This window comes from Leiobunum rupestre, chromosome 9, assembly GCF_980474605.1.
Source record: "Leiobunum rupestre chromosome 9, qqLeiRupe1.1.hap1, whole genome shotgun sequence".
Lineage (NCBI taxonomy): Eukaryota > Metazoa > Arthropoda > Arachnida > Opiliones > Sclerosomatidae > Leiobunum > Leiobunum rupestre.
In genome coordinates, this window is record NC_143392.1 from 40,509,202 (window position 1) to 40,530,662 (window position 21,461).

Sequence of the window (21,461 nt, forward strand, 5' to 3'; positions counted from 1 at the left end):
CAGTACGCGAGCAAAAGCGTGATAACTGATTAGCCTAATGAAGCTACTCAACCGAAAAAATCTCGATTTCATCTAGGATACGCGTAGCCTACACCCAATAATGTTGAGATGATTTTAAGCATTTGCTATCAGTCCCTCTGCGTTTGTAGGGTAAGCTACTTCCCGATAAATAAAATCAGATCAGGCCCGCGTATAAATACAGGGTGTTTCAAAAGATTATGCAAAATTTTAAGGAGTTGTAGAGGGTGAGTTGAGAAGTATGCCTGTTTTTCTCCATTTTTCCTACGATGAGTTAAAAGAGTGCCAGAGAGCTTCAAGATGTGGCCTTCAACTAGCCCCTGGAATACTGTTTAAGTATACTTTTTTTACGCTGGTTACCTCGATTTCTTTACAAAGTCTTTTTTTACGTATCACACCAACCCAAACCTTAATGTTCGCATTTCCCTGCTGCTGGGTTTGGCGCTTGTTGCCGCGTACTTCTAGTCGCTAGTAGGGCACACTTCGAAGCTCTCTGGCGCTCTTTTAACTCATCGTAGGAAAATGAAAATAAAAACCGGCATACTTCTCAAAGTTCTCCTTAAAATATTTGCATCACTTTTAGAAACACCCTGTATATTCTTGTTACACCTAAGCCGATCAAACCATATGCCCTGTTCTAGTACGTCTAGTACAGACTAGTTTGTCTCTTACGAATAGATTAAAGAATTAAAGCTTAAATAGAAGTGTTAACAGAAGTATATAATCTATCTCGTAAAAGAGAAGTTTCCATCTCCCTATCTTGATAATGTTATAAGCTTGGAACCAGTTCCTTCGCTGATTTCTCAAAAGACTCTTCGAAATAAATAGTACATCTAGTACATCAACTACTAACTTTCTATAGTTATTACATCGGCGAAAATATCAGTTATAATCAGTCCAAGGTTGGCATAATTTTTTCAGATTCAAATTCCCTGACTTTTAAAGGCCGAATTTAGACAATGTTTTACTTTTATCAGAAGTTGAAAAGTTCGAAACAACTAATATTCCAGTAGAAGCAAAACTTTCAATAATCAGAGAATTGTCTGAGATCAAGAGCAAAATTACCAAAATAAAAATTGAATTCGTAAGACTTTTTAGGCCTATTTTTAAATTCCCTGATTCCCGTTTTCCCTGACGTGGGGCAGTCAATGTCCCTAGAATTGTATATGTTAGTTTTGGCATTGTTCATTTAATAAATTAAGTTTTGGTAAATGGGTCGCAACCAAATTAAAAGCATAGTAGTTCGTGATAAATAACTAGAAGCAGGCAATAGTTATGATGTTATAATGAATATGTGAATATGAAATGATTAGTTAACGACTCTACAACAGTACTGAAATCGGTCGTTTTTGAAGAAAATGTGAAAAGCTTTATCAAATTAAATTATGATAAAATCAATTGAATCATGAACCAATTTAATAAGTTTACCTTTGTTGTGATCTCAATTAGTAGCATCCGAACCTGGTTACACAGATTAAATTCAGTTTTAAATGATTAAATCCAGATTCACAGACTAATGATTACTTCAAGCTTTACAAGATTAAATCATGATTCAAATGATTACTTCCAAGCTTTACAAGATTAAATCATGATTCAAATGATTACTTCCAAGCTTTACAAGATTAAATCATGATTCAAATGATTACTTCCAAGCTTTACAAGATTAAATCATGATTCAAATGATTACTTCCAAGCTTTACAAGATTAAATCATGGTTCAAATGATTAAGTTGTGGTTCAAATGATTAAGTTGTGGTTCAAATGATTAAGTTGTGGTTCAAATGATTAAGTTGTGGTTCAAATGATTAAGTTGTGGTTCAAATGATTAAGTTGTGGTTCAAATGATTAAGTTGTGGTTCAAATGATTAAGTTGTAGTTCAAATGATTAAAAAGTTGAAATGTTTTTAAATATGTATACTAGTCATTTCGTAGGAATTAATATGAACAAATTATGAGCACATTAAAAAGGTAAAAAGGGCTAAATAAATGGTAAGGGAGTCCCATTCGTAAAATGAAACGAATTTTCAGGCTACACAACTGCTAAAACTGTGGTTGTAACTAAATTTAAACGCGTTTACATAATGAATTTGACAACCAAATAGAGTTCAACAAAACGGGGGGAGTAAACTAAGAAAATGCCTGCGTTTTTTTCGATAACGGTAAAACAAAACTATTTATTAATAAAAAAATAAATCATAATAACATACAATAAAACCATCATTACAAAACAAAACCACAGTCCCAGCAGTTGAAGAGGCCTTCCAATTCAAAATAAAATCATCATAATAGAACACATACAATAAATAAAAAAACGAAGTAATAAAAAATTTAAAGAGACAATCATGCAAAGAACGATGCTAAAATGTAACAGGCCAATGAAAATATAATTTGGGATGACCAAAAAGGGGGGGAAATATTTAAGATACGCGTGTGACCAAAATGTCACGTTCAGAAACAGCACAACAGCTAGGAAGACGTATAAGGATAATTGAAAAAAAACCCCTTTAAATGTATATGTTACCTCAATGATTGATAAACAATGAGCGATTGTAGATGTATTTTTTCCGAATTGAACCGCCGCCAAAAAGGACTTTAAAATATGATCTCGCGGAAGTTTGACAAAAAATGAAAAGAGGATAGAATTATGAAGATGAATGTTTGAATGTTATGATCTCAAAGAAAAACATTTTCGTACAAAACGACTTCTTTGATATGAAGTTACGAATAAACTGTCATTTCGGTGCTTTAAAACAAGAGCATCAATATAAAAATATTTAATCATGATTTAATCATTTTTAATATTTACACAACCAAATCTACAAATTTGATTATAATAATATTTAATGATTTTTTAATATTTACACGGATTTGATTATAATCCAATTTAATAATTTTTTCATATTTACACAACCAAATCTACAGATTTGATTAAAATCAGATTTAATCATGATTGAATCGTAAGCGCAACTGAAAGCAGCACTGAAAAATTAGACGTATTCGATGTTCGTGATTTTTTTACTTCCTAGCGATATAGTAAATGTGAACTAATTAACTTAAATTTACTTATTATAAGTAATAAAACGTGTTTTTTTCAGAAAAAATAAATAATATTGAATTTAAAATTAACGCAATGCAGCCCTACGAGATGACGTCACACTGCAATTTTTTAACAGTTAACACCTACTATTGACTTCTGATAATACCTAAATATAGAACGTAAATAAACGTAGCAGGATTTTTTTTTAAATTATTTATTTCATGGGTTAATTGGTTGGTCATACAAACGCTCTTGGTTTTATTTTCATTTTTTAGTGTAAAAAATTAAAATTGTGACTTTTTCTCGCTATTTTTAATATCTTCAAAAAATGTTTCTACTACATGCAATTGGCTTCTATTTTTATACTTTTTCTTATTTACTTTTGGAAATAAATGGCGTCATATGGCAGACAAAAATACAACTGTTTATTTTTCATCGTTATCATCTTTCGGGAAAATGAATAATCGCGAATTTAAAAACGAAAGTTCGTTTTTTAGAAGTCTCTTATCAATATTTTCTTCTTATTTTTCGAAAGTGCACGTACAATTTTTCATATTTTTTGTAAGAGATATGAAGGGGGATTTTAGGGTGAAATTTGGTGAAATTCGCTTTTTTTGGTGAAACGGGCATGTTTTTTTTGTCTTTTTAAAAACATACATACAAAAATTATTTTTTCTTTTTGTCTCTAAATTTATATTCGTACTAATCAATGAAATATTGTATACTTATATTTTTCCTTCAATTTGGGTTTTCTGATACCGATTCGATTAGTTTGAAACACTATATATATAGTATAAAAATGATGGCACAAATACCTCTTGCATTTTTTTATGACTTCTGCCACGCATGACTCGCTATCGTAAGATATCATGATAAGACATCATTAAAATTCTGCAACACCAACAATACTAAAGCCTACATGATGACATCACTAGGTATTTTTTTATTTTTCATTTTTATTTTTTGGTAGAAAACATTTCACACTTAGAGAAGTTATATTTTTATACACAAATAGAAAAACGCTGTATTGGCTAAACCACGCCTACCATCCCTCCGCCCTCCCCTTCCTAGGCCGGGAGTACCGCCTATTCCCCAAAAAGAGGCGTGTCAAATATCAAGTCGTCCAATCACGCGCTTCGGAGAGAGAATACGTTGACAGAGAAATACAAAATTATTTTTACAATTATTTTTCATTATCACTAGAATTAGTCTGATCTAGTAGAAGGAATATAGTGTATTAAATACGAGTTTACAGTCTGTTTGACAAATGTCCTCGAATTATTTACGGTGGATTCAGTGGGCAATGCCCAGATAGTTTCACCTCGGATCAGTCATTCGAGATGAAATACAAAATTATACTTTTCTCACCCAATATAAATTTAGAATAAAGTAATATAAATTTAATTATATAATTCGTAGTAGGATTATTCCGAACCCGAAATAATGAATTAACTATTAAACGTTTTCCAAATAAAAATATTAATTCCCACGCCTAAAACATTTCAAACAGACTGTACATACGAAAAATACACCCTCTCTACTAAAGACTTATTTTTAATATTGGTTTTATCTTCGATTTGCCCTGCGATTTACTCAGTCAAAAAAAGTGGAATGAGCCTTTGAGAAAATACGCTTTTGAAAATTCAGAGAAATACGTATTATATAAAAACCCCCATTACTGATATTACTATTTAATCCTTCTCCAAAATTTATTTAAATCACCGCTTAAATTGATTGCGTATTTGTAAAATTTACATTTTCAATGTTAGTTTATAGACTTTCAGTATAACTCAAAATTACAATTGTCAAAATATCCGTACAAGAAGCGTGATTTTTCAAAGGCATTTCCATTTTTAGTATTTTTAAAAGAAAAATAACTGTTTTGGTATTATAAATTAGAAACCAAATTGATTGAAGAGGTCCAAGGGGTTTAAAACAATATTGTAAATATAGTTTCTGTTAATTTTCTGTTGTATTTTACATGGATAATTGATATTGGATTAATTCAGACGTAAGTAGGGACTCATCGAGCTAATTTCATGAATTAAAATAAAACACTGGTTCACATGATTCTACCATTTGGTATCTCTAGCCTCTAGTCACGTGTTTCGTGTTAAATAAAAAAAATGTTTAAATCTGCAGAAACGGTATTTACATTTTTTGGGGGCGAAAATATTTTAAATCAATTAAAATAATTATAATTAAAAATTGCATAAATTAAAATGATAAGTAGACATGAGGTAGTAACAAAAAGAAAAAAAACGACTGAGGTAATGGTTTAACTTAACAAAAAAAATCACGATTAAAAAAATATATATAAAGCTGGCGGTTTTTTAAAACCTCGAGAGACAACCATTTTTGGACTTGATTTCTTTCATGTTTTATAATTTCAATCTGGCACAAATGTTTTGCATACGTTTATAATGTCGTCCAGAGTAAATACAGATCGACTAACGACGTACTTAGCCCGAATGTCTTCAACGAAATCGTAGCGACGCCGAGTTATCTCCCCAAATATGTTCCACTTTAATGACATTTCCCAATTTATCAAATTCGCGTCATTTTAGATTTGGTTCACAATTTGAGTGACCAATTCATCAGGGTACTTCGAAAACCTTTCTAATAAAAATAAATACCCACAATAATTAGCGGCTTTTAATAGATTACTAATTTAAGTATATGTCTGGTAAGCGGCTCGACTGATGCCATTCAACTCCAACCTTAAAATACTCCGCGGCGCTACGATTTCGAAAAGGTCAACACGCTAATTGCTACGTTAGTAACTGTAAATTGGCTCTGACGTGGCTCAATTTTAGACGAATAATTTTGGATAATATTTAAACGCGCTATGTTAAGTAAGGTAACGGTTTTTGTGACCTAAAAATAATTTTTGTGATCCTCGTTTTAAGTAAAAGGGGGCGTGTGAATAGGGTAGTAAAGTTAATATTTTGGCACATTTTAGTTACTTCCATCGCTCGTATTAAAAACGAACAATTTTTTTCTTGTTATTTAGAATGAACCCCAAAGACACGAGACTATTTGTCAGAAATTGGAACACGAAACATCGTTTCTTTCGCAAAATATAATCTATATCATTTTTCATTTAAACTATCGTTTTTTTGGTTGTATTTTTCACGTTATATCGTATCGACGTCAAATATTGTAAGTAAACTTTTCATTCTTTTTATACTAAATATAATATAATTGGAAGGCCTACGTGGCTGCTGGGAGACTGGCTGTGTTGTGATGTTGGCTGTTGCGAATGTGTGGTTGGTTGTACTCACGTTGCTCTTCGTTGCCGTAGCAGTCGCAAGGGGGGGCGTCCAGTTTGGCGTTGTTGCGCAGGCGCTCCAGGCGCTCCCACCAACCGGGCTCCTGGAAGCCGGGGTGGTACGGGGCGCCGTGCAACGTCTGGTGCTGCGGGTGGCCACCAGGGTGATGGTAATGGTTTGGAGGGTTAAGCGAGGGGAGAAACTGCGGGTTCAGGTTGTGGGGCACGGCCAGCTGCGGCGGGTAGGGCGCGGGCCCGAGCGCCGACGGCGGCGGGCCCATGTGCATCCCGACGGCGGCGGGCAGCGAGCCGGAAGCGGAATACGCGAGGGTAGACGGGGGGAGGCCAGTCTGCTGGGAAGAAGAGTTTTCGAGTTTGCGGTTGACGTCGGGCGACGCGACGAAGCCGCGAGAGTCAACGATACGACCACCATCTATGCTGTTGAGGGGGCCTCCCCCCGTCAGAGGGGCCCTGTTACTGCTAATACTGTTGGAACCGGAAGTATTCGCTACTTCCGCCGACGCCGAAGAGGCCGAGGGGTAAAAAGATGAGCTGAACGCCAGTTTCGGTTCCGCCGATCCGCCGGCGAGAGTCGTCGTCAAGCGGTTGGAGCCGAAAAGGTGGGAAACGGAAGGCAGAGGAACCAGGGAAGAAGGATCGTTCGAAGGAGAAGACGTTGAGATTGAAGAAGGCGCTAATGTGTTCAAATTATATGTATTGGTAATACTTGTAAATGTATTCATAGATGTGGTCGTACTCGATAAAAAAGGCTGCTGCTGTTGCTGTTGGGATTCGATCGTGGCGGACTCTAGCGTGGAGTTATTATTACTAGCGGTGGGGTTAGTTCCGTCCATACCGTTATTTCCGCCGCTAGATGGCGGCGTACAATTATTGTTCGACGTGCTGTCCGCCGCGTTCGCCGGAACTAATTGGTCGGAGATCGAAGGTGGGCGTCCGCCGCCCTCGTAGACGCGCGGCGACGAGGGCGTCGGCGGCTGTCGGGGCGACGCTTGTTGTCTCTGGTACCCGACACACCCGTTCGTCGCGGCGTCGCGGGCCGCTCCGTACGGGGACTTAGGGGCGAACGTGGGCGAGAATGGCTGGGTGGCGGCTGCCGGTGGCGCCTTGGTCGCCTGGAAAGACTGAGCGGAGGAAGAATTGCTGCTCGACGGCGAGAAAGCGTTGCCGTTGTTGCGGTCGAACGCGTCGTCCGCTTTCGCGTCTTGCGCGGACTCCGAAGCGAAGAAGGCACCGTAGTTCCCGTTGACGCGAGTGGCCGATTCCTCCTGGCTGTTGGCGTAACCCGTCTGCGGCTGCGCGCTATTCCCGAACCCGGAGTCGGAGCCCCTGGAGAAGGGCCGCGAGTTCCTCCTGGCGGCGGGCTCCTTGGACGATTGGCCGCTCCACGAACTGGCGTCGTTGGCCATCAGGTGGGCCGGCGGGAAGTGGCCGATGGCCTGAGAGATGGCCGTCAGCGGCGAAGACAGCTGGTGGATGTTGGAGAAGGGGTGCCCGTCGCCCATGGCCTGGCCCAGCTCGGTCAGCACTCCGCTCGGCTGCAGCGAAGACGGGTAACTTACCGGAAGACTGATATCTTTTTGGTTTTGGCGGCTTTGGATGAGCGACTTGAGCCGGTTGTTCATCATTTGGTGTCGGTTGTTGGTGACTCCTCCGTATTCGGAGTCCACGTTGTCGTCCATCCCCGCTGGCGGCAGGTGCCCGTTGTTGAAGGGCGGCGGTTGGTAGCCGCCGCCGAAATGAGGAGGAAGCTCGTACATGGAGTTCAGTCCGTCCGAGCCGCCTTTGCCCAAATTGTAGTCCATTCCGCCGAAACCGGCAATCTAAACAAAGACACATTGGTTACAAATTTACATTCGCATCGAGGGTTGCTGATTTATTGGGATATTTCTACGTTTTATGCCTCTTATTACGATTGATTAATAATTGGGGTGAATAAATATTAATAAATCTTAATTACAATTTAAAATCTTCATTTAATTTAAATGGTTTCTCATTCGTTCGTGTGCACACAATTTTGGCATACAAACACAATTTTCGGGTACTTCATTTTCGAGCAAATCAATGTTTCATTGCGCTACTACTTGCCTGAAACTAACTCTTTTATTTTCTGTAGTATGATAATGCAATATTACTCATTTTAAATGTGATCCGATACCCGAAATGACTCAATTCAAGTACAGCTCTATCAATAAATTTATACCGAAATATAAATATATAAAAATTGGCTAGAATTATTTACAAATCACGGCACTGGATAACATCGCCTTTGGTGATGCCACGGATATCGGGCGAAATGAAGTGTTGGGTATCCCTCAAAACCGTTGTAGGTTTGTGAAGGGTAGAAATAGGGCTATTCACCTTGTAGGCAAAATCGATATTAAATTGTTACAATGCAGATGAACGTTAGATTTCGTGGCTTATCGAGTAACTGTAAATGTATTAGAATGGCATTGTTTACTAGAGTGCGCTCTTCAGATAGTTGGCTCTAAATTGATCTTTTACAACCCGGAACAAATCTACTTGCGAGGTAGATTATTGGTTCTTGACACGCGTAAGTTTAATACTCAATAACAGAATATAACGTTATTATATAAAGTTGCTTTGTTTTATTTTACTATTTAAATTGTGTATTTGGCCAAGTAACTTTGTGCATCATTTTAAATGGTTGATTCACCATAGTACTTCATCTAACCTCTTACGTCTGCTATGTCTTCGTACACCAAGAGGTACCTCTGCTGTAAGCAGAAGGCGGGAAAGCAGAACACAGCATATGGAAATGTTGACGAATATATTGTATCATGCATGCCTGCCTCTTACTGCAGAGTTATTTTTCGGGTGCAGACGACATAGGAAATAGAAATGTCTACGTCGTCTGCCCCCAAGAAATCTTGCAAGAATGCAGGATATAAGTGAGGGAGTGACCACTATCCGTAATCGGTGTACAGCCCCTCGGATAAGGATAAACGTTAACTTCGTCTGCACCCCAAGAATTCTTGCAAGAATGCAGGATATAGGAAAAACTTTAATTTCGTTTGCTATGACATCTTGACCCTAAGTCCTTAATCATCCGCGTGCTGTAAGCAGACAGCAGGAAAGCGGAACACCTCCATCTATTATGTCATCGGCAGATAGATTCTGTATTTTGCATTTCCGCTATGTCAACATTTATATCTGCTATTTCGAATGTACCCCAACAATAACTCTCCTGCAAGCACAGCAGAAAAGCGAGCGCATAATAAAGGTCTAAACTTCTATCTGCCATTTCGTGTGTTGTAAGTAGACAGCAGAAAAGCATACCACAGAATGCATGCTATTTTCGTCTGTAATGATCGCTATACCGTAAGCAGACAGCAGGAATACAAAACACGGGGTATACTTCAATCTAAACAATATGATCGAGACCTAATAGATCCATCATTTAGAATCCAAGTGGGTCTATGAGCACTTACTATAAAATATATCCAACAAAACAAACCACGTTAGACTATGTTTGTAAGTTTAAATGGTTTATATGTTGAAGAACAATTGCGTTCGAACAATACATGGCCTGAGCTCCGGATCCCTAGTAAAAAAATAATTTCGGGCCTTAATTACCAGTAATAGCTATACGTTTTCGGGGAACCGGTTCAAACCACTACCTTTTCGGCTCCGAAGCATTTGGGTTTTAGTTTTTGTAAAATTGAAGCTGACTACCAGGCATTTTCTCAGTGGAAATGCTAGGTATTCTAAACAAGGTTGCCACAATCTTTTCAGAGTAAAATTTCCAGTTATATTTTAGAACATTCTAATTGTTTTATAAGAAGTTAAGGAATTTAAACAGCAGGGTTGCCACAGTTTTTTCACAATCAAATTACCTGACTTTTTCAGGTTTTCCCTGACCATCTCCGGAGATCTTTCAATGACTTATTTTGTGCCAAGATTTTGTACTTTTTAATCTTCAGTAAGTTTCCTATTTACAACCGAATTTAAATTCTCTGAAATTTCCCTGATTCTTAGACTATTTTTTAAATACCCTGATTTTTAGACTATTTTTTTAAAATCCCTGATTTTTAGACTATTTTTTTAAATTCCCTGATTTTTAGACTATTTTTTTAAATTCCCTGATTTTTAGACAATAAATTCCCTGATTTTTAGACTATTTTTTTAAATGCCCCGATTGTTATACCCATATTCAAATTCTGACTTTTGCAGGAATTACAGGTTTTCCAGGTATCGTGGCAGCCCTCAACAGGTTATGTTTAACATAATTAACTTTCTATTGAAACTTTGGAATTAGAAAATTTAAGGAACTAAATAATAAAAGAAAATGTCAAAGATCTTTAGTAGAATTAATTCCATAAATTTTTTCAAGATTTAAATTGCCTGACTAGTTACAATTTCTTAAATTCACAATTTCGTTGACCTTGTAGACCTATTTATCAATTTCCTGGCCCATGTCAACCCTGTTATGGTAACACGAACAAATAGCAGTGCTAAAATGGAAAATGTCTTGCCCAAAAAGGTGATGTGGACATCACGGACAAAGCCAGATAATACTTGGTCATAATCTTTTTTTCACCTTTTTGGCGATCTCTTTATGCGACGCAGACAATAATGTCGCCCAAATAAAAATGGGTCGTTCTCACTTCACTGCCGGGGTGGGGCAGCTTCAGTTCGACAAAGCTGCGAGTCTTTTTGCACTGGTCTACCATATAAAAGAGCTGAATACCGTTCATTAAGCGCTGTCAACAGACATCGTACCAGCTTTTCATATCAAAGTTGTTCGTCAAAGCACAAGCGAACAAGACAGCCACTTACAACATAATAGCTTCACTCTAAGATTTTCAAAAACCAAAATTACTGGTTTTTAGGTTCCAGCCAGGTTTAATCTCAAATTGTGTATAAAGTTAATTTTATCTAATTGCCGGTTTTGTAAGATTTGTTTAACGGCATACGACTAAAATTTAAATTAGGAGTTAACCCATTTTTAAACTTTGAATATAAAATGGTTCCAAACTACAAAGCAGGTAACTAGCCAACTATTTTAGGTATTTTAAGTGGTCATTTTGAAACCAGCATACTTGTCCACGAAATAAAAATATTCGTAGCTATAAAAGTTAGTTATATTTTAAACCGGAAAATCGTCTGCTACGTGATACGTCTTCTTTTCATCGACACCAGGTGTCAGAAATGTGAAATTCGATGACAAACCTTAAACACTTCCTTTAACAACATTAGGGACAATTGCAATACATTTACGGCGTTATAAATAAAATGGGGGTCCGAGGTAAAAATGGAAGCGGCAAAACGCAGATGTTTCTCTCGGTGCGAAGCGCAGGAAATGGGCAAATGGGAAGAATTTAAATTGCAAAAATAAAGCTCTTCTTTTTATGGTTTGTCCCCGGCATTTTAGGTTTAAAGGTATGTTATTTGTTTGCGCTAAAAAGCGGCTATTTATATTTCGCTGTCCAAGGCTCTCAGGGCGCGTTATAAGCAGCTGCCTCGATCATTGCCGGGAAATTATTAAATTCGAGCCTCCATCTTGTAATATGGCAGCTCCCATTAAACACACAGCTAGCGAGTATTCAGGGAAAACAACGCGGACCGATTTCACGAGGGGCCGTTTATAAATTACGTCATACCAATTGTGTAGGAACTCACCCCCTCAAATTAAGTAACAATGTCCTAAGTTAACTAGTGAATTGTGAATCCAATTATCAGTGACCGGGTTAGGATGCGTAGGAGGGTGGTGTCAAGCCGTTCATGCCACGCGAGCCAACAGCTCCTTACACTGATCATTACCGTTAACCTCAGCAAGTTAAATTTCTTCAAATTTGTTTAGGGTTTGGCTTTTTTATCCCTTTTCATAATGGACCATTCTACTTATTCGCTAATTTTATTATCCCTTGCAATGCAGTCCATAAACTTTAAAATTATCATATTAAATTATAAATTAAGTATATTTTAAACTGTTTTACGTTTATAAATCTAATACGGGGTTGCTAAAATATTCTCAGATTCAAATTCCCTTACAATTCTCAGTTTTCCCTTACCATTTTAAGTTATTTTCCCTTAAAAGGCCAAAATTAGACAGATTTTAACATTTACATTTATCAGAAATTAATTTTAGTTCAGTACAAAAGTTATTTCAACGTTAAAAAACCTTTCAGGGAAAATAATAATCAGCTAGGCTAATACCCAAGGCACCACCTTAGGTCTAAGTCATCAAGCTACTTTTAAAGCCATTAATTCAGGTGGCCGGGTTTCAATGCGTAGGAGGGTGGTGGCAAGCCCTTCAAAAATATATCTATAAACTACACAAATTTTTCAAGCGAAACTTCTGTTATATTACACTTCCGGAACTAGACAGCGGTAGCTTCAACGAACCGGACTGAATCTTACGCAAGCCCAAGTGCACCAATATTTCTAAGCCATTGCCACGACGGATATGGCACCAGTTTGCCCTCTAGCGAGTTTTCCACCGTCATCGAAAAAGTTCAATTGAAAGATACGGACACCGTTAATCTTTCCATTTTAGGATTTACAGAACTTCCACTTTACAAAGACGCATAGCTTTTAAGGCCAATAAATTAACTTCAGAAGTTCTGACAATATTGATGCATTTGGCCTAAATAAGTCATATGGATTTTATGGAAAAATGGTCCCCCTAACTGGGGTAAAACAAAGTGGTCCCCCTAGCTGGGGTAAAACAAAATGGTCCCCCTAACTGGGGTAAAACAAAATGGTCACCCTAACATAGTTAAATGATAATTTTGAAAATATGATAAATTTATGATTCGGAATCATGTGTGGTCTGGTCAGTGACGCACAACCTCCTCCAAAAAAAGGTCACCTTTTGGACACCTTGGGAAGGGGAAACTCTTGGACTCTAGGTGGTGTCCGGACACCCCTCCCCCTCCCTGTTGTTGCGCCTCTGACGTTACTCCAACATATCCTCTTTTAACCCCGTCCGCAGAATGGGCCCCAGTTGCGTTCCCCGAATTAGAAATTCCGCGTTCTCAGAGCGATATCTACTGGTGTGAGCTGCCATTATTACGTCGGAGGTTCACTTCCGGGTCGGGGATCCCCGGTTGTCGGGGTGGGCGCCGTGTGCTCTCCCTGCCGACATCACCGACACACCTCGAAGTATTCATCTACCCTATACTGTTAATGCTATTCTATTTCACACGGCAAAATGGACGCTTCGTAATATTTATTTTGCCAGCTCTACAAAACCTATTCGGGATGGTTACCAAGGCAACCACCAATTACAAATAATTTTTAAAAAAGTGAACGAGAATAGGTGTTTCCATTAAAAAAATTACCCGCGTCACGAGCGTGAGCTTTTTAGTACTCTATAGGCACGCGCGTTTCGCACGTGGACTTCAAATTCGAGCGCGCGCGCTCTATCTTCGATAGCTAGAGCCTAGCGCCGCAGTCGCCGATATTTTATCTGGCGGCGCTGAGTCATTTACTTTTCAGTAGTAGTTTTATTTCAGGGAGCCAATGAGAAACCCAACTGATTAATTTTATTAGGGGGAAGGATCCTGATAATAGTAGATTGTCATAAATTAAATAGATTTAATTTTTAAATTTAATTAAATTATTTATAGTGCGTAACGCATTTAAAATAAAGAAAATATAATATAATGAAATAACGAAAACTACGAATTTTGAATAAGACTATCACAAAAAAGATCATATTACAGGTTGCTTTAATTACCAGTAATAGCTATACGTTTTCGGGGAACCAGTTCAAACCACTACCTTTTCGGCTCTGAAGCATTTGTGTTTTGGTTTTTGTAAAATTGAAGCTGACTACCAGGCATTTTCTCAGTGGAAATGCTAGGTATTCTAAGCAAGGTTGCCACAATCTTTTCAGATTCAAATTTCCAGTTATATTTTAGAACATTCTAATTGTTTTATCAGAAGTTAACGAATTTAAACAGCAGGGTTGCCACAGTTTTTTCACAAATCAAATTCCTCGACTTTTCCAGGTTTTCCCTGACCATCTCCGGAGATTTTTCTCTGACATATTTTGTGCCAAGATTTTGTATTTTAAAACCTATATTTAAGTAAAAGTTTCCTATTTGCAACCGAAATTCAATTCCCTGACTTTTCCCTGATTTTTAGACATTTTTTTTTAATTCCCTGACTTCTCCCTGATTTTTAGACAAATTTTTAAAATTCCCCGACTTCTCCCTGATTTTTAGACAAATTTTAAAATTCCCCGACTTCTCCCTGATTTTTAGACAAATTTTTAAAATTCCCCGACTTTTCCCTGATTTTTAGACAAATTTTTAAAATTCCCCGACTATTCCCTGATTTTTATATCCATATTCAAATTCCCTGACTTTTCCTTGATTTTTATATCCATATTCAAATTCCCTGACTTTTCCAGGAATTCCAGGTACTGTGGCAACCCTGTATTACTTCCGGTAAAACGATTTCCACTTCGCTCAAATTCAAAATTGGGTGCTCGTAGCGTCGTAGGCATTTGTCGTAGCTAAGCCCCGCCTTGAAACGGCCGCCATGACGTTAATTAGACGTCACAGATCACGAGGCAAAACGCCACACGATCCCGCGAAATAGACACGTGACGACCACGACCGTCTTGAATGTCATGGCCGACCTATACGCGTTATCATAGCAACGAAAACAAGCCACACGCCCACACCCACGAGCGAGCTACGAATAGGGCGAAGTGAAAGGCATTGAAAACTACACTGCAGCGTTGCCAGATCGAAAATCTAATATTATCGTATATAGGCGAAATATTTATCGATTTTTCCTGGAAAATTATTGCAAATTTCTTTTTGGCGCTAAATTGAATTCATACATAAATGCGTAATTTAGATGATTTTTTGAAAGCACTACAGGAGTTTTATTTCAGGGAAATAAAATGCCCAATATCATTATTTACTGAACTTAATATGTTTGCAAATGTATAAAAAATGCGGTAACAGCTAGGAGTAATAAACTCGCACTGAGGACTACGCAGCACGTTCGGCAGAAAATGTATATCATTAATTTTAAGTAGAAGTTATATAAATTAATAATAGTCTATAGTTTTTCAAAAAATCTAAAAATTATCGTACGTTGAGGCAGAATTATCGAAATAATGAGACGATATCGTACGCCATGAAATTTATAGTACGCCCTAAAAATGTCGATGAAATTATCGAACTGTGCGATAATTATCGTCTGTCTGGCAACGCTAAACTACAGTGACGAAAAACCGAATGTGGTCAGTGATAAAACGAAGGGGGTAACCACTAAAAAAGGGAAAGGAGTTTGAAAGGGGAGACTCACCCTGTGCGGCCCTCCCGCGGAGTTTCCTCCCCCCACAGCCGACATCGGCGTGGGGTCCCCGGCGTCGGGCTGAGGGTTGCTGTTGGGGTATCCACTCGACGGCGTCAAGGGGCCTCCGCTGCTGCCCCCGTTGAGGCTGCGTCTGCCCGGGGGGGTACCACGGCCGCCCCCCGCGGGACCAAGGTCGTCCAGGGAGCTTGGAGAACTGGGGCATTCCTTCAATCCTCCTGACAAGGCGCCCGGAGCCTACAAAACAAACCAAAATTAGGAAAACAATGCACTATCATCGATTCTAAATGTCATTTGCTGAAATAAAATATATAAAGTTAAAATTAATAATAAGTTAATGTTTAATTTTGATTACAATTTAATATATAATTGGGCTGAATTGACAATAAAAGGGACTATGAACTTCCATATTTATGGTTTAAAGGCGCTAGTTACGTTAAAAACAAGTATCGCGAGTCGGCAGTAGAATTTTTTTTAGTTCATACTCCCTTTAAGCAAAATAAGCTCGTGCTTAGGGCATCGGAAAAAACTGTCTTACTGTAAAATTCGTTTCGTATTCAGTTCTAATTATTGATTTTTGATGTAATTAGATATATTTATCGGTAACATCCTGAACCTTGTTTATTTTAAATTGTTTTAATTAATTTAGGTTAGGTTTAGTTGAGGTTAAGTTTAGATTTAGGTTACTAAATGAATGCTAAAGTATTTTGGCTTTCTAGAGCCTCCTTCAAAAATTTTATGGTCAACAACCGAATTATTTCTGGTGGGCTGAGAAGGCATAAAGAAACATTTTTCTAGTTTGAAACTTATTTAAAAACCGTTATCGCCTTTTTTCAAAATCTATAAAAGGCAGAGTTTTAAAATTTTCAGGGCATACGTATCATGACGTAGGGAACATTCTAATTTCTTATTTTCAGAAAATCGGTCTTTACTTTATTTTGAAACAAAACTAGCTACCGGTCAAAGAAATTAATTTTTTAAAATATGCATTTTTTTAGAATTTTCTGACAATTAGAAATTAGAATGTTCCCTACGTCATTCGTTAACCCTGAAAATTTAAAAACTCTTCCTATTATATATATAAAAATGCGAGGTCAGAGCACAATCAGACAACCAGTGTTTACGTCAAAAAAACCCTCAACTAAAATTTCCATTAAAAAAGTTTTCCGTTTTGGCACAAGTAAATGAACCGCAGTTATCAGACTGCTATACTCCCGTGTTGGAGGCGTTGCCCTTACGAAGTTACATTTTTACCTCGAATTTGAAATTTTGCACCCTCCTAGGCCCAAGAAAAGTTTTTGTTTTTATGAAATATTAAGCCATTTTATATACATAGAAATAGCTATAAACACAATTCCCAAGTGCAGTTTATCGCGTCAGAAGACGGGGATGGAAATTAGCTTTTATTTGAGTCTATTTTATCATCATTTTCATATAAAAACGACCTCCGATTCTGAGCGCTATTTCGATAACTGCGGTTCCAGGGTTGCCACAAAACTTTCCGATTCAAATTCCCTGACTATTCCCTGTTTTCCCTGACCATTTTAACAGATTTTCCCTGACTTATTAAGGCCAAAATGTTTCTTTTAATTTTAATTTTATCAGAAGTTAATAAGTTTAGATGAACTTATATTTCAGTAAAAAGGTTATTGCAATGTTGAGAAAATTAGCCAACCATTCAAGGAAATAAATGATAATCATGGAATTTGTCATAGATCTAGAGTTAAATTACCTTAAAAAAGTGCCAAGATAAAATTGAATTCCCTGACTTTTCCCTGAATGTTTACCAATTCTTAAAATTCCCTGACATTTCCCTGACCTTTTAGGCCATTTTTAAATTCCCTGACTTTTCCCTGATTTCCCTGACGTGTGGCAACCCTGGGTTCATTTACTTCTGGTTTTGGGTTATGAAAAATGGGCCTTTCAAAAGATTCATTTAATTTAATTAAAAATTAAAGAAAACTACTGCGAATTCAATAGATGGACAGGAAGTATATTTAGTTCAGTCAAAATAATTATCTAAACGTAATTTTTTAATATAAAATATTAATTAATATATAAACAGCTTCAAGAATGTAGGAGGTTGCCAAAAAAATTCAATAATAAAATTTCCCTGACTTCTTTAGGGACCAAATTATACTATTTTTAACGTTGTATTTTACTTCAGCGAATATTTTAGCATAATTAAAACATTTTATTGCACAGTTAAATCACCATAATAAAATTTCAGATAAATTGAAATTCCGACGTTTTTAGGCCTAGTTAAAAAATGTATTTGCCCTGAGAACCTGAACCTGTGACAACCCTAAATTGTTATAATATAATAGTGTGAAACCACATTATTTTGAGTACGTTGGGAATTGAAGAGCGCGAGGCTAAACATCAAAATGTAGACTTTACCAGGCTTCTACATCGAAGCGTTTCTAGTACTTTCTACGCTTCTAACTAACACGTAGATCGGTATAAAGCCTCGATATTTAAAAACAAAAATAAACCCTACGTGTTCACGTTGAGACGAGACGTACTTAAAAACTCTAATATCTCTAGTATCTCCCAATTGTCATCATTAAGCCTTAAAATCAAATTCAATATTTAGAAATAAATTATCGAGAAAACCGGATCTAGAAAATGCCCCGCCCCCAAAAACGAGAAAATAATACAGCTTCGAGAAAGCCTTTGCTCTTAATTAGACCTTGAAACTCGCTTTTGAAATATTTTGAATAAAACATTTCAGTTTGAATTCGTTAAATATTAAATTAATGAGAAGATAAAATACCTCACCTTAAGAACAGGTGGCGTACCTTCCATGTGAATAAAGAAAGAAAATCTATTGTGCCATTTTAACGATAACGAGATTAAGCAAGAACAGCGTGTCAATGACACCGACCGAGAACTGACCGAAAAAGCGTAGTAATCGATAAATATTTTTCTTTTTCGTTAAAAAATGGCGCTAGGGGTCGTCCAAAGCCGAGCCACAACAGGGTAAAGATAATGATAAAATCAAAACCGGAGGAAGCGGATACGAAATGATGCCAAAATGAAGCATCCACTCTTAAACAAAGAGAGTACTAAGGCTATATATTTAAAGTGTATAAAGTCGATAAAACAACCGTAAAAGTACGCAAAGGCTTGATAAACAGTCGAGCGAGAAGGACTGAAGAAAAACACTACGCGAGCCGAGGCTTAGTAAAAACAAGAGATGAAAAGTTTCGTACAGCAGGCGGCGTGCAGCGAGATTCGGTAGTTCGATATCAGCTGCAGTTAGGACTTCGACGCCGTTAGAAAGTAGAGAAACAAACAACACGAACGGAAGAACGCGTCCTCAACTGCCATTTTGAATTTTTTTACTCGTTAGTGGCAGGGACTAATCGCGTACGACAGTATGATGTAAACACGCACTTTATATCCAAACTAAAGTAACGTTTTTATCCGTACGCTTTTGACTATTATAAAAACTAAATTGAATTATTTTAAGACATTTGCACTTGTTCGTAAGCGACAGGTTTCGCACACTTAGCTGGAGTGGGAGACTATCTCGAGTTTACTCGAGTCGCGTTGTGTATCGGTACAGTAGGCCCCATGTGGGGCGTTTTATTTTTCGAGGAAACGAATGAACAGTCACGGATTGCGCTCTTAGCGTCGTTATCGTAAACGTATAAAATATATAGATATTATGAGACCCGAGCTAGCGTAAAGTTCCACTAGTTATAAAATAATTAACGTATATGAGATACGCACGTACATTTAAAAAAAGGGGGGCCCCATGTTGCCCGAGGACGATGGACGAAAACATTTAGGTTACTACTTTTGGAAGCGAAGAATTTGTGCCTAAATGTAATTATTTATTAATAACATTATCGACTGTATTATGAAATTCACACATACGACGCAAACGAGTTTGGCGCTACGTAATGACGATGCGTTACCTCCTACACCAATTATTTTTGCTGATGGCCAAGGCCTATTTCATACCACCGATTTCTTTGATATTTCCAGGTGCAAGGGTACCTAATGTTTTATGATAATAACCTAAATAAAACAACGGGTTTTATCTTATTTACCTAGTGCAAATCTCAGTGTCATAGCTAACTTAACCAATATAATCATGAAGTTTCATAATTAACATTTAAACTAAATTGGTACCATATTATTATATAAGAGTAATACAGTCAAATCATTAATATGAAAAACTTATTCAAGTAAATTTTCCCGATTTCCCCGAATTTTATTTAAAAAAAAAAGAATTTCCCTGACTTATCTATCGACAATCTCACATCCCTGAATCCCTTATATTTCTAGGCTTTTCAGTTCTACCTTACTTCGGAGGAAATCCGAGGAATAATGATAAAAAAATATAATTGTTTTAATTTACGTTTTTAGTTATGATAGATGGCACCAATTTCAACTAAGGTAACAAATACTCACTGATTTATTACAAAAAAACTGCTTCTAAGACTGTTTTAAGAGATGCTTTGTAAAACCATAAGCCTATCATAAATCAAGGTGTAAGAATTAATTTTAACGGGTGGTAGGTATTATAAATCGATATCCCCTGGTGGCTTTGTGCACAACTACATACTTCAAGCGCAAGGCATCATGATTGCGCACAACACATACGCTATCAGAACACAAAATCTTATACGCCGAATAGTTTATATTTTTGACAAAGGCTTACGGGAAGATGATAACTCTTTGGAAAGTAAAATTAAAGCTTCCTTTTGTAAAATAATGATGAATTATTGATAAAGATCATAAAAAAATTATGCATTTTTGAAGGCGCCTATTTTTAAACTTCAGGCTTTAAACGCGTTGTGTGAGATTTCTCGTATAGTTGACCTAATCTGGTCAGGAAGCTAAGATAATATTTTAGTGTAAACTTAAAACGAAGATGGCCCTAGTGTCCTATCGCATTCCAATGAATTCCTTCTCGGATTGACAATGCTGCCTACATGGGGTCATATGCTACATCTTAACTTATGGAGAACTGTGATACGCTTATGTTAATCCGTATTTCAGTAAAGGTTTTCTATTTGCAACCTAAATTTAAATTCCCTGACCTTTCCCTGATTTTTAAACTAATTTTTGAAATTCCCTGACTTTTAGATCCATGATATTCAAATTCCCTGACATTTCCATTAATTCCAGGTTTTCCAGGTATTGTGGCAACCCGGCCCATGGTCAAGATCAAAAACACCCATTACTAATGCCCAAGAAGCTACGCATAACTATTTTTAAGGTTTTTGCTTTAATAACTGATTTAAAAATAATTAAGCCAACGCCCACAAGCTATTTTAGTCGCAAAACTATAAGATCAAATGACGCGATTATTTTAACTTCGGTTTTTACGCGAATTGAGAGAGTCCTATTACTATTGGTCATTTGATAGCTCCCCCTCGTGGCTCGTTTGGAAATTTCAACGAACCACATATTCTTGGAACTTTAAGGTAATCTTATATATAAATGAAACGTTCACATTGTACCTCATGCATAATTTGCATCCATTAGATTAGAAACTCTACGAAATAAATCAATATTTAATATCGTCCGCGCATAGAGGGCGCTGGCTTCGTCAAATCGATCGGGGGGGGGGGGCAGGGAAGGGGGAGCGTTTCCCGGCCATGGCCGCAAAGATCAAATCGATATAATTCGAAATCCGGCCGTTTCGACCATTAAATTCTACATAGGAATTTCCTGGCCCACCTCAATGGAAGACATCGCTGCAGTCGCGCTCGATAGCGGAGAGGAGACAAGTTAACTTGAAAGCGCCGTCAAAGGCGCGGACAATGTTCACCCTGCGCCATAAACGGTTTAACCT

At 37.3% G+C, this 21,461-nt stretch overlaps 1 protein-coding gene across 2 annotated transcripts in view; it reads right to left on the reverse strand.

The window, feature by feature from the left end:
* Positions 1-21,461, reverse strand: part of Tet (Ten-Eleven Translocation (TET) family protein) — a 100,957-nt gene that overhangs the window by 18,597 nt on the left and 60,899 nt on the right. The window contains exons 1-3 of one of the 2 annotated variants that reach the window (XM_090158877.1): positions 18,428-19,153; positions 15,638-15,883; positions 6,339-8,166 (exon numbers count right to left, since the gene is read on the reverse strand). In XM_090158877.1, coding sequence (XP_090015003.1) covers positions 6,339-8,166; positions 15,638-15,883; positions 18,428-18,454 — 2,101 coding nt within the window. In that variant the 5' untranslated portion in view covers positions 18,455-19,153. Of the gene's footprint in view, positions 1-6,338; positions 8,167-15,637; positions 15,884-18,427; positions 19,154-21,461 lie in introns of those variants that run through there. The other variant, XM_090158876.1, reaches the window with a different exon arrangement.